This window comes from Odocoileus virginianus, chromosome 26 (genome assembly GCF_023699985.2).
Source record: "Odocoileus virginianus isolate 20LAN1187 ecotype Illinois chromosome 26, Ovbor_1.2, whole genome shotgun sequence".
NCBI classification, from domain to species: domain Eukaryota; kingdom Metazoa; phylum Chordata; class Mammalia; order Artiodactyla; family Cervidae; genus Odocoileus; species Odocoileus virginianus.
Genome location: NC_069699.1, coordinates 20,800,443 through 20,814,590, shown reverse-complemented (window position 1 = coordinate 20,814,590; position 14,148 = coordinate 20,800,443). Strand labels below are relative to the sequence as shown.

General features: G+C 40.9%; 1 protein-coding gene across 2 annotated transcripts in view; it reads right to left on the bottom strand.

The window, feature by feature from the left end:
* The window catches only part of IL5RA (interleukin 5 receptor subunit alpha), a 34,515-nt gene extending 21,608 nt beyond the window's left edge, over positions 1-12,907 (bottom strand). The window contains exons 1-7 of one of the 2 annotated variants that reach the window (XM_020873248.2): positions 12,705-12,907; positions 12,452-12,536; positions 10,478-10,623; positions 9,358-9,496; positions 5,279-5,432; positions 4,974-5,161; positions 2,378-2,523 (exon numbers count right to left, since the gene is read on the bottom strand). In XM_020873248.2, the coding sequence (XP_020728907.2) occupies positions 2,378-2,523; positions 4,974-5,161; positions 5,279-5,432; positions 9,358-9,496; positions 10,478-10,623; positions 12,452-12,536; positions 12,705-12,710 (864 nt within the window). In that variant the 5' untranslated portion in view covers positions 12,711-12,907. The remainder of the gene's footprint in view (positions 1-2,377; positions 2,524-4,973; positions 5,162-5,278; positions 5,433-9,357; positions 9,497-10,477; positions 10,624-12,451; positions 12,537-12,704) is intronic. The other variant, XM_070455636.1, reaches the window with a different exon arrangement.
* Positions 12,908-14,148: the final 1,241 nt, after the last annotated feature.

Genomic DNA, 14,148 nt, shown 5'->3' with positions numbered 1-14,148 from the left:
GTGAGGTGTGGAGGGTGCATAAGGAAGTAGAAAAGACCAGGGCCCTTGAACCTAGGAAAAGGGGGCTTGAATCCTAGCGCTAACCTCTAACTAAATGCAGGGCAAGTTGCTTGACCTCTCGGAGCCTCAATGGATTATCAAATAAAGAAGCCCTAACTTTGTAAAGGCCAAGCTTAAAGATATTTTGGATTGAATCACATTAAAACTACTAATATTCAGTTTTTGATCTGCAAAAACAACCACTTGGGGTATTTCAACCTAATAATATACACTCAGTAAATTCCAGTTTGTCATAGACATCATAGACTTAACATTGTATAGTGTTGAATTGAGGCTGTTTTCTCACAAAGCCTTCTATGTTCTCTACTGGTCAGGGTCTTCACCACACAGCTAATTCCCTCTGCCCCAAACCAAGTTTATGTCCCTGGGGCCTCCACATTTCATACTCCCGGATATATTTCTCCCTTCCTTGTCTCTACTCCAAAAACACAGCCATTTTAGGTCTCATCAATTTTTGCTTGGACCATTGCATTAGCCATGAGACTGCTATTTCTATCTCCACATTTTCCCCTCTACCCACACCCAGCTTTTATGCTGCTACCAAAGTAATTCTGCATTTCTCCAGATGTGTTCACATTTCTCTATGGAATGAAACTCTCCGGTGCCTTCCGTTGCTAATGGCCATAGTTTTAAAAAGGGAAACTACTTTTTCCAAGCAGAATCTCAGTCATCCTGGGAGAAGCACTAATGTCAGAGCTCGAGTCCTGATTTCAGTGTTGGCCTTACGTCCAGCTGACTGAGATGCTGCCACTTGGCTGAAGGAACCCTGTTCTCTCAAGCCCTGGTTACTCCTGCCTAGGGCCTTGACCACGCCAAGTGTATTGGAGGACTGGCGTGAGTGAGGGCTGTTTATTGTGGCCCTCAAGGAAGAAATACACAAATGGAAACAACAGTTTGGGAGCTTTTGTAGCAATTTGACATTGCCTTGGCATCTAAGCTCAGGATCACTGGGTTTGTCTTTAGCTATACTTGATTTTTCTAGCAAATCATACCAGTATATGTTGGGTTAGAACTTTTAAAAAGAAAGCCAGTTTTTTACCATATTTACTTGGGCAAGTGCTGGCTAAAAAAGCCCTTCTCTGCTTCTCCCACTAGGCAGGTTTCTGTTCATTCTTCAAGATTCTGTTCAATTCCGCCCCCTTGGGTGGAGGCCCTGGCAGCTTGCTTTGTTGACCCCCTGCTTTGTATCCACGTGGCCTCTTGGTCAGGCAGCTCTGAGACTGGGTGAGTGCATCCTGCAGACCAGGCCCCCTGAGAGCAGAAATGGCGCCTATTTGTCTATCTCCCACTAAGAAGCCAGCTTGTAAAAATCTTTGTTAAACCAAATTGAGTTTGCAAGGCAGGAGTTTGAATCCTGACTTCTCCAATTTTTTACTTTGCTTTGTGATGTTGGGCAATTTACTTAATCTCTCTGTGCCTCACTGTCCTGTAAGATGGGAATGATCATTGTATAATTACATAATAGAGAAACTGTAAGTATAACAAGGGCCTTCCCTGATCGCTTAGTTGGTAAAGAATCTGCCTGCAATGCAGGAGACCTGATTTTCCATCCCTGGGTCAGAAAGATCCCCTGGAGAAGGAAATAGCCACCCACTCCAGTATTCTTGCCTGGAAAATTCCATGGACAGAGGAGCCAGGCGGGCTATAGTCCATGGGGTCACAAGAGTCAGATATGACTGAGCAATTAAACCAAGTATTAACAAAGCTTAACTTATAGTTAATGCTTAATAAATATTGACTTTCATTCAGCTCCTTTCCCCTTGAACTTTTTGTGCATTAGGGCTAATGAGGTGGCGGTTTTTTTTTTTGAGTTGTGATAAAACACACATAACGAAACGTTACCATCAACCATTTGTAAGTGTGTGGATCAGTAGTAAAAGTACATTTACATTGTGTACCCCATCTCCTGCTTTTGCCTGTTGTGAATAATACTGCTCTGAACACGGTTGTTCACAGGTCTCTGAGACCCTGCTTTCAATTCTTTTGGATATCTACCCAGAAGTAGAATTGTTGGGTCATATGATAACTCTATTTTTAATTTTTGAGAAATCCCCGTACTGTTTTCCATAGCAGCTGCACCGTTTCCCCAACAGTGCTAAGAACTTTAATCTGATCCTTCACATTATTTTCAACGCAAAATAGGTCCTTTCAAGACAAAAAACCAGTAAGGTTTGATGTATTTTTACAAACTGGGGTAGATATGTTACCTTTGACTTTGTTAGTTACAGGCTATAACCATAGCTGTCAAATGGACAAGAACTTTTTTTTTTTTTTTAAGAAATCTGCCATCAAATAATGGAATGATTGGAATCATTACCTGAAAATATCCTTTCTTTGCATTGTAAATTTTCACCTCATAATCAAAGCAGTGGCTTGGAAAAGCAGACACTGGTTTTTCCCAGTGGATAGAGAGACAGGTTCCTTTGATCTCTGCTGTGACGTTCGCTGGAGGATTTACTCGATCTGTGTTAGAGAACAAGAGCTCGGTGATCATGGTTGATAAGTCCAGTCCACCCACATTTCTCAAGGTATTTCTAAGCTACATATTCTCAAGTATTTCCCTCCAGCGTTTAAAACAACAAATCTGCAAGCTGCAGATCTCCGGCAGCGCGCATCTGACTCGCATCTTACAGCTACAGGAGAGATCTCTCCCGTAAACTTGAAAATTAGTACTTAAACAGTCTCGAATGGTTGAATGCCCTTTCCTTCAACTTATTAAGACCTACCCCACCATCCATTTTTACTTCCCAAGTTGGGCCAACCTGAGGGTAAACCTGTTCCTGGAGAGGAGGTGTCCTGGAGACCCAACTAAGCCCTGTGCTATGGAACAGGTGTGTGGCTGGGCTGATCACTTCCCCTTTCTGGGCCTCAGTTTTTATTTCATTTTGGTTTGTGTATCTTGTTTTCGTTTGTTGTGAGAATTTGGTTTTTTCTTACAGAAAAAGAATTGGTTGGGCTAAATTTGTCTTTTCTTATAACTCCATAGTTCTTTCCCCTGAGATCTCACTTGATTGTTTTATGGCTGCTTGATATGGGTGAAAATTATTTCTAATTGAGTGGACTTGTCTAAAGTTATGTGACTTGGATCTCACAATTACTGAATCATAGGGACAAGCTAAAAATGGGGCCCACTGGCTCCAGAGCCTGCCATCCCCTAAGCCAAAACATTTTTCACCAAGAGAAGATTTATTTATTTTAGTAATATGATGAATTGGTCTCAAAATGAAAATCATACAAGAAAATAAATGCCCGTAGTCTGTCCCAGGCTGTGTCCATTTTCATATTAATATCATTGTTTCATAGGTCTCTCTCAGTATTTTTTATTGCCTGTTTTCATGAAAGTGACATTTTTAGGTCATTTAATATAACCTAAAATATGCTATTGAAGAGAATTGTATAACCTCTTCATCTAGTACTCCGATTCTTTAAACAAGGTTATACTCCACTCGATATACACATGGATGATAGAAAAGTAGAAACAGATACATATGTCACAAACCATATCCTTTAAGTAATATTTTGCATATTTATTGGATACTTAGGTCAGGCACCATTCTAAGCACATTATAATTATTAATGTACTTAATTATCACAAAGACCTTGTAGGAAGACCTGATTGCTCCACATATTTCAGGTGAAAAGGCTGAGGCACAGAGAAATGACCAGCTTGCCTAAGGTCACTCAGCAAGTGAGTGGAGAAGCCAGGATCCGTGACCAGGCAGCCTGGCTCCACAGTTCACACTAATAACCTCGCCGTCACGGAAGCCTTGAACAGTAAGAACCAGAAATGCTATGTGAGGGGCTCCCGATGAATTTCATTAATACAAGTATTTAGGATGAGGGAGAAGATCTTCAGTTTTGAAAACTGAACAAGCGAAAGCTTAGCTCATATGCTTCAGTCAGAGAATCACATGGTGAGGGAGATCTGCTAACTCAAGAACACCCAGAGGAGACAGTCCGAAGGGTAGAGGACTGGGAGAGGAATGCATGAGAAGTTGGGGGCAGGTAGTTTGGGGAAGAGGCCAGTAGTTTGGGAAGAGAGAGCTCTCTCTGGCTGCCTTTGGATAGCTGAGGGACCTTGTGGGGAAGGAATCAGACTTGTTTGGGGGTGATGCCAACCCATCATAGAATCCGTGGGCAGACATTTCACAAGACCAGCCTGAGCTGCTGAGTGGTGGTCTGGGCTTCTTTTAGCAGTGAGCTCACTTTCCCTGGATTCTCAACTAGGGGGACATTTTGAAATGTCCAGGGAATTACTAAGACCATCAAGGACCTACTGTACAGCACACAGAAGTCTGTTCAATGTTATATGGCAGCCTGCATGGGAGAGGACTTTGGAGGAGAACAGATGTAGGCATCTGTATGGCTGAGTCACTGCCGTGCCCTGAAATTATCACAGCATTGTTAATTGGCTCTACTCCAATATAAAATCAAAAGTTAAAAGAGAGGAGTAAGTTTTAAGATCTGCTGTTCAACTTGTCCCTGTAGTTACCAGTGCTCTATCGTGCTCCAGAGACTGGGAGGACACATCTGTCACCTCTTACTCTCTCACCTCAGTAAAACTAAAATTTTAAAGTAATGATCATTAGATACTGAGGTTAGAAAAAAGTCTGGGGACATTTTTATTGTCACAACTTGAGAACGGGGGTGGAGTGCTATTGGCATCTAGCAGGTAGGGACCAGGGCTGCTCCTGAACACCTTGTAAGGCGCAGGACGGCCCCACGGAGACTTCTTTGGCCAGATAACATGAGTGGTGCCGAGGCTGAGAGACCTTGACCCTGTGGTTTTTAAGCAGGAGCCATGTGGTCGTTCAGTATTAGGTAAGTAGCCCAACTAGGTGATATCTATAAACCCTCCCAGTGCTGAGATTCTGCAATTCAGTTATTCTGATTTTCTGTCAGGCCTGTCTTACCAATGGCATGAAGGGCAAAGAGCTGATCGAAAGGCTTGATCGCAGCTTCCTTGCTGGAGCCGTTAACATACACTGCAAGGGAGTCTCGCCCTTTGCTGTTGATGAAAGTCCTGGGGAACCAGCAGGCAACATTTCTCCGCAGGGTGTCTTTGCTGTATTCCTGGCATTCTTCAGTCCGAGAGCGATACCTACATTGGAACGAATGGATGAGGAAGCTGTGGTACATATACACCGTGCAATATTACTCATAAGTTTTTAAGGCTGGAGGAAACAACCCATTCACATAAGTGAAAATTGGTACTAACCTATAGTAGAGGAAATACTGTGTATCGTCAGGGGCGTCCTTGCCAACAAGCCAGGTGCAGTGAAGAGAAACTTGGTATGGTCCTGTGTGTGTGTAATTATCTGCCTTTGTGTTTGTGGTGCAAGTTAAATTCACAATCTCAGTTCCAGGAGACCCTAGATGGTCAAAAATTGGAAAAAGAAAAAAATAGCAGATACACATGAATTGTTTCCTATTTTGCTGTACAGTGGAAAGTAACACAACATTGTAAATTAGTTCTATTCCAACAAAAAAAATTTTTTTTAAAAGAACAAAGCATTGCCACGATAGCTTTTGATAGTTTTCTTTTAAACCCATAGGGATTGGGGACATCAAAAAGTAATTGTCATCACTCAGTTATAGAACCCTGTTTGCAAAAGGTCAGCTTTCTGGGGGATGAACTAAAATGACTAAGCCCTACTTTCTGACTTCAGAAGTTTTGCAGCTTCTTTGCAGGGAGGGTTTATATGTGATAGATATCAGAGTTCAAGAGCAGTGTGATAGATTGTCGTTCAGAGCTTGGTATACAGCAGCCTCAGGGTTCTGACTCTCCATTGTCAGTAACTAGTTATGACTGAGAGAGCTAGTTAAGGAAGGCCTTCAGCACCACTTGGCATCAGAGAATGAAGTGATTCGTTAGGTAGTATTCAAATGCTTCATGAGTAACAGAGATTGCTGCTCAAAAGGGAAGTAGTTTTGGCAACATCACAAAAGAACACTGCCTCTTTAGAGACTCAGTACACACACCAGTGTAGTAAAGTCTACTTTCGGTCACCATGGAGCGTTGAGCAGAGCTCCCTGTGCTGTAGAGTCTGTGAGTCTGTTCTCATTAGTTGTCTGTTTTATACATAGTTGTGTGTGTGTGTGTGTGTGTGTGTGTGTGTGTGTGTGTGTGTATATATATCAATCCCAGTCTCCCAATTCACCCTATTCCCTCCTCCCCTTTGGTATGTTTGTTCTCAATATCTGTGTCTCTGTTCTGCTTTGCAGATAAGTTCTTCTGTAACATCTTTGTAGATTCCACATGTGTGGTGCTTAGTCGCTCAGTTGTGTCCAACTCTTTGTGACCCCATGGACTTTAGCTCTCCACGATCCTCTGTCCATGGAATTCTCCAGGCAAGAATACTGAAGTGGGTTGCCATTTCCTTCTTAATATATGATACTTTTTTTTCTCTTTCTGACTGACTTCACTCTGTTTGACAGTAGGTCCATCCACATCACTGCAAATGGCACAATTTGGCTCCCTTTTATGGCTGAGTAATACTCCATTGTATATATGTATCACATCTTCTTTATCCGTTTCTCTATTGATGGACATTTAGGTGGCATCCATGCCCTGGCTATTGTAAATAGTGCTGCAGTGAACATTGGGTTGCATGTATCTTTTTGAAATATGGTTTTCTCCAAGTATATGTTCAGGGATAGAATTGCTGGGTCATATGGTAACTATTTTTAGTGTTTTGAGGAACCTCCATACTGTTCTCCATAGTGGTTATATTAATTTATATTCCCACTAGTAGAGTAGGAGGGTTCCCTTTTCTCCACATTCTCTCCAGCATTTATGTATATATTTTTTGATGATGACTGTTATGGCCAGTGTGAGATGATACCTCGTTGTAATTTTGATTTGCATTTCTCTTAATAATTAGTGATATGGAGCATCTTTTCATATGTTTGTTGGCCATCTGTAGGTCTTTAGAGAAATTTCTGTTTATGTCTTCTGCTCATTTTTTGATTGGGTTGTTTGTCTTTTTGATATTGAGCCTCATGAGCTGTTTGTATGTTTTGGAGATTGATCCCTGTCAGTTGCTGTGTGGGCCGATATTTTCCCCATTCTGAGGATTGTCTTTTCGACTTGTTTCTGGTTTCCTTTGCAAAAGCTTTTAAGCCTCATTGGACCCCATTTGTTTACTTTTGTTTTTATTTTCATCATTCTGGGAGGTGGGTCAAACAAGATCTTGCTGCAGTTTATGTCAAAGAGTATTCTGCCCGTGTTCTGGTCTAATAACTTTTTACTGTCTGACTTTACCTTTAGGTCTTTAATCCACTCTGAATTTGTTTTGGGGCTGTATGTATGTGTGTGGCTGACTCCCTTTGCTGTATACCACTGTGTTTCTGCTGTACAGAAGTGTATGTGCGTGCAAGTATGTGTGTGTGTGTGAATGCGCATATATACATGATGTGTGTGCATGCATACTTGGCTGCTCAGTCGTGTCTGACTCTTTGTGACCCCCATGGATTGTAGCCCACCAGACTCCTCTGTCCATGGAATTTTTCAAGCAAGAATATATTGGGGTGGGTTGCCATGCCTTCCTCGAGGGGATCTTCCAGACACAGTGATCGAACCCAAGTCTCCTGTGGCTCCTGCATTGGCAGGCACATTCTTTACCCCTGAGCCACCTGGGAAGCCCTTATATATGTATACATATGCATATACACACACATATGCACATATTTTCATATGTATACACACATATGTGTGTGTATATGTGTGTATATATGTTTTGTGCATATGTGTGTGTATACATATGTGTGTGTGTGCATATGTGTGTATGTATACTGTCTCCCGGCACTAAATGACCAGATAACCTGTGCCAAGTACAGTTGAGAGCTTCTGAGGTCTGCTTCTCTCCCAGTTCCCTTCCGAGGAACGCTGTGGTGTGAATTCAGTCTGATTCAAGGCAGAAATAATGCCGTTTCCGTTAGTGTCAGCCCACATCAGTGTGCGCAGAGAGCAGTCGAGGTTGCAGAAGCGTAATTCTGAAAGGCTGTTACAGGCACACTCCCGTACCCACTGCAGGGAGGTGGAGACGTGCTTTAGTGTACAGCAGATGACACTTGGATCCGCGGTCTTCTGTCTACCGTAGATTAGTCTCTGCCTGTGACATCGAGCCTCCTGTGAACTGGCTGCTCTGTGCTCCAGACATCATGTTCTGCCGAGTGAACGGGGAGATCTTCAGGACACAGCTCTCAGTCACACACGTGACGCGGGGCGCATGGCCTTTTCATGCAGTGATGACATGAGGGGATAGTTTGACTGGGGGATAGATAGCCACAGCCGGACTGGCCAAGGCCATTGTTGTTATGCGCACACATACACATCTCAAGACTTGGTGGCCTGTCCTCCCTTGGTCTTCTCTGTTCTGTGTGTGTGTGTGTTTTCAAGGTTTGAGTCATAAGTGTTACTGGTTCTGAGTATTAGAAACCCTGGCTTTCCACAGAAGGACCATATAGACATAGTAAGTGTTGATCTCTTTCCTCGTGGCACTCAGGTTATCCAGTCTCATGGTTTCTAAGAACTGTCAGCACAGTTTTCTTCAATTTCATTTGAGATGTCATAGAGTTGTAAACAGATCCACCAGTGTAACAGGGAACACGATATCTGAAACACATGCTGTTTGTATGCTGTTGCAGGAAAGCAGGAGACTCTGCCCTGCCCACAGGGTAACAGGGCCCAGGCTGGCAGGGTTGACATCTACTTATTGTGAAAACTAAAGAATATAATGTTGTATGTTGTGCCACATGAGCAGCATCCCTGAATGAGTTCTGAAAGGAGCAGCATCCCTCCATGCATTGGATGGAAAAAAGGAGGCTTCCCAGAGCAGGTACGGTTGATTTGGGCTTTGAAGTTCAGGAGGAATTCCGAGAAGCAGGCAGAAGAGGTAAGCTCAGGGCAGTGAGGGTGAGGCAGGACTGTGCTGGTGTGGAGGGGTCGTGGTTGGAAGTCATCTGAGGAGAGCAGAGGATTCTTGTAGGGAAGGGAGTGGAAAGATGTCCTAGAGCCCACTTACGAGAGAGCTCAGCTTTTGTTTACGACTCCCTGTCTTCTGAGCCGGGGAGGGAGAAGAATCCTCAGTGTTTGCAGGGAGCCCCTGGGTGGGATTGACTGGGTTACACACACTAAGAAGTGATCTCGGTCTTGGAGTGGACGTGGATGCGGTAAAAGAATACTCTAGGGACTAGTGGCTAACTTAGAGAAAAGCAGGGTGTGTTCCTTTCCTGACTTTCCCGTGCTTACAAAAATCTGAAATTTAAAACCAGGCTCTCAGATACCTGCCTTACCTGGTGGGGCTTTAAGTTCCGCAGAAACCCAGTTGCTGGCTTGTAGGGAGCGGTCGTTCCACGGCACTGTCTGCACACTTGCTGAAAAGCCTTTGTGAAGGATGGTTACGAGGCTGCTCTCAGTGTTCCTGGTTTCGTACTAAAAATAAAACCCACAAGTCATGATATGTAAAGGAGAAATGGCCTTCAGAGAGCTATTTAATCAAATAGAAGTTTGCTTCCACTTTTTAAATGACATGTAAACACAATGCAATGCAATCATTTTGCTAGAAAAAAAAATCAAACCCAGTGTTTCAAGGTTATGTTCTTATCCCTAAACTCATCAATCAAGTTGTACACATTAAATAGGTGCAGCTTTTTATCAAAATAAAGTGGTTTTAAAAATGAATAAACAAATTGCCTAGTTCTCAATTGGTACATGTTTTAAAAATACATAATGAAATATAGAAAATAATTATCCAAGGATACCTGAATAACTGCTTCTTATAAAAACAAACAGAATACTACAGTTCAGACTCCAGTTTCCTTTGGCGACCATCTCTGGCTCCAATCTCCTCCCCAGAGGTAAATTTTTGCCAGAGAATTGTCTAGAATTCTGTGTTGACTGACACAGTACTGCTTCTCCCTTCCTTTGATTTATTGCACATCAGCTAGGTACCTGGTGCTTTAATATAGCCCTGCAGTGAACTTGGGGCCCTGGAATTTTAAGTGACTGGTGGAAGGTAGTAAAGTAAGGAAGTGGCTGAACTGGGATTTGAATTTGATCTCTTCCGTTAAGTACAATGGACCCTCTCCTCATTTGCTTGGTTGTTCTCTTCTGTTCTTTTGAATATTTTAGAGGCAACATAAAATCAATATCTAAACTATTGTAGCTCAGAAGTTACTAAACTTTCTTGTTAAGTGGAAGAGTTGGTCCCACAGTTAAAAATGTTCCGAGCCACTGTTTTAGTGCCACTGTTTTAGTGCCTGTGTGGCTCTAGTTCTCAGCCATTTCAATAGAGACATTGACCTAGGAATGTAACAGAAAGCTCTGTAGTGCTTTTCTCTCTTTCTAGTTAAAATTTCCTTAAATAAGGAAAATTCAATCTAGGTAAGGATTGCCATCAGAATAAACACTTACATCATCTTCTTGTGGAGCATTTATTTTCACATGATATCCTAGCTGGACATTGCTTTGTTCTTGATCAGGATTTGGTTCCCAACGTAAAACAACTTGAGCTAAATTGACAGCTTTAATGGTGAAATTGACTGGTGGTAGAAGTAAAACTGTTGATTAAAAAAAAAGCCATGCAATGTTTAATTATATGGAACATTTTAAAATCATTAAATATTTTATTGTGTGCTGCTGCTGCTAAGTCACTTCAGTTGTGTCCGACTCTGTGCAACCCCATAGATGGCAGCTACCAGACTCCTCCGTCCCTGGGATTCTCCAGGCAAGAATACTGGAGTGGGTTGCCATTTCCTTTTATTGTGTAGTATAGTATTTTGTTATGCTATCAGAATGTATAACACTGAAGTAGTCTTAGGAAAAGTTTCTTTAAACTGTTTTTAGCTCATTATCTTTTTTACTTTGCCCAGGTATTTACCTATAACGCCTACAGGTATTTGATTGAAATATGAATATTTTACTATATTATTATTAAGTGTAATAGTTTTCAAAGGGTCATTATCTATTAATGGACTAAAATAATATGTTAGTTTGTGGGTAGCAGTGTGTTTAATGACATGGAATAAAATTGAATAGAAAATATCAGGTGCATCAAACATAAGAAATACTATTCATGAACCTCTTATTTCTGTTCCATAAATATAGTCACGTATTTGTATACTGGTTCAGGATGTAAAGATTTGTTTCTTATTATGATTCAAGGTCAAAAAACTTGTAAGCAAAATTATTCACTGAGCATTTATGAAAAGAAATTGTTTTTTCTGCCTTTATGAACCACTCTCTAACATTGTCTTCAAAATCAAAGCTTTCATTTAAATTACAAAATCAATGCCTGTTCTTAGAAATCTTGGGAAGCACAGATGATCAAAAAAATAAGGAAAAAAAATACAGCCACAGTTTTATCACTGAGTGGCATTAACATGTAATACATTTATTATCTTTTTTTTCTTGAGTGTACATTTATACAACTTTAAAAATTTTTGCTAAAGTTGGGCTTCCCCCGTGGCTCAGATGGTAGAGTCTGCCTGCAGTGCAGAAGACCCGGTTTCAATCCCTGGATCAGGAACGTCCCCTGGAGAAGGACATGGCATCCCACTCCGGTGTTCTTGTGTGGAAAATCCCATGGACAAAGGAACCTGGTCAGCTATACAGTCCACGGGGTTGCAAAGAGTCGGATACGACTGAGTGAGTTCACTTCTTTTGCTTATAGAATTGTACAATTATGAAACCTTCTTTGATGAATTTACTAGTCAGCACATTTCCACTGACACTTAGTATTTAATAGCTTTTCACGACTCTGCCTCCACACCTGGTACATACAGACTTCTGGGGCTCTGTCTGTACTTCACCGACCATTATGGTAGCCACTGGCCACATGTGGCTATTTAAATAAAATCAAAGTTCACTGTCTTAGTTACGTGAGCCGTATATCCAGTGCTCATAGTCAGGCATCACTGGACAGTGTACATACGTGAATGGTCGTCATTGCAGCAGGTTCTCTCAGTGCTACTAATGGGGGCTCGTGTGATGGGTTTTTGTTTTTTCCCTTAAACCCACTGATCAACAAGTTTCTGAACCAAACATAGTGCAAGCTTCCTATTCTTTGGTTCTGAGAACTTTTAGAGGACTTTGTCTGGGAAGGGGTCCCACTACGGCCACCAGCTGCAGCTTTGTTCTGAGTGCCCATTTACCCACACTTGGAATATGATTTCCCACTGCAACATAAAATATGCACTTCAGCCAACTTTGCTCTCTTAAAATATAGTATGTTTAAAGAACTGATATTCTGATAAGAATAAATGTTCCATCCCTTTTTTTAAAAGTCATGATTTCCAAATTGAGTCTTATTTAGGAGAAAGTAATACTATCCTTTTCTGTAATGTACTTTTTAAAAAAATTTTATTTAATTTAATAGGTGGTGCTTACATTTTTTATCAGGAAGTAAATTTGCTTGCAGTATTACTGCCACCCCCAAAAGAATCAGTAATTCAGGTGCCATGATGATCGCATCCTACAGAAAACAGAAACACAAAAATCCAAATGGCACCTGTTGCCATTTCTAAGAAAAGCTGGTAGCTCCTTTCTAAAGAAAAATATAGTCATTTGGCCATTTAACAAACATTTTTGAACTTTATGTATCAGAAATACAAATATGAACAAATCTTGGATTTTGTCTTACCAACATGGATCCATAATCTGAGAGACAGAATGTAGTGTGAATCAGTCATTATAACTCCAGCTTCAAAACTGCTCTAGTAAAGATGTATAAGGAGCAAAGAGACTTCTGAATTGAGTCCTAAAGGATATACTAGAGTTCTTACAGACACACGTGAGGAAAGGCATCCATGGTGGCAGACGGAGCCATGCAAGGCCAGAAGAGAGGAAAGAAAATAGAAGAGGGTCAATACTCCATGAGAGACCACAGCAGATGTTTGAACAGTAGAAGACAGTTAATACCATTGAATATAAATATAATTACAAGTTTCATTAATAAGAATTTACATATGAGCATGACATGTCCAGCATGACAAGGAACTTAAATCTAAAATAACCTTAACATGGGAAAAAGACGCTTTGTATCACAAACCTGGAATAAGTGTTCATTACTTCAGACTTTGGAGAGGCAGAATTTTTTGATGAACCCAGAAAGAAATAGGCCATTAAAGGAAATGAAAACATAGTTATAAGCCTGAAGAAAATAAAACCGATATTTCTGTTTATTTGAAATAAAAAAAAGTCGACAATGAAAATGAGTCTAGAGTAGAAATATTAGCATAACTCAAGTGTGGCTGTCTGAAAGTAGTTAGATTGATTCAGGAACTTTTTTTTTAACATGTGAAAGAAGATCTCTTGTTGAGAATTGTAGATTAGAAATCTTGACTGTTTCCTTTGAAAATTTCAGAAGGCATTTTTCATATGAACTTAACAAAAATAACATTCCGCCTGCTAAGTTTTGTCCTCCCCCCAACCAGATGATGAGGGTGCGTAGTTATCCAATTTACAATAGTGAAAAGATGGCTAAAAAACATAGACCCAGTCTCAGATCTTCCAACCATAAAACCTATCTTCTAGACTTACTCAAGTGACATGATTTTTAATTGAAAATTTTATTTAAGTGATGTGATATTTTTCAAACATAATTCTGATAGAACCACAGAGGATAGGCGTTGGCTAAATGGATACATTCAGGAAGAACCAAAAACCACACTTTCTTCACTTTTACTACTTACTAACGAAATTAGTAAAATGTCACAACACGAAGACAGAAACAGCATACAAATCAATTAATTTCTTTTTCAGATAAACTCAAGTATTGCTAATCAGAGTTATGCCACTTTTTAAAAACTGTATATTTTGTATTGAGATATAGCCGATTAACAAAGTTGAGATAGTTTCTGATGAACAGTGAAGGGATTCAGCCATACATATGCATGTATCCATTCTCTCCCAAACTCCCCTCCTATCCAAGCTGCCACATAACATGGAGCAGAGTTCTCTCTGCACGTCCTTGTTGGTTTTCCATTTTGGATATAGCAGTGTGTACATATCCATCCCAAACTCCCTAACTATCCCTTTCCCCCACCCTTCCCACCATCCTCGCATAACCATAAGTTGGTTCTGTT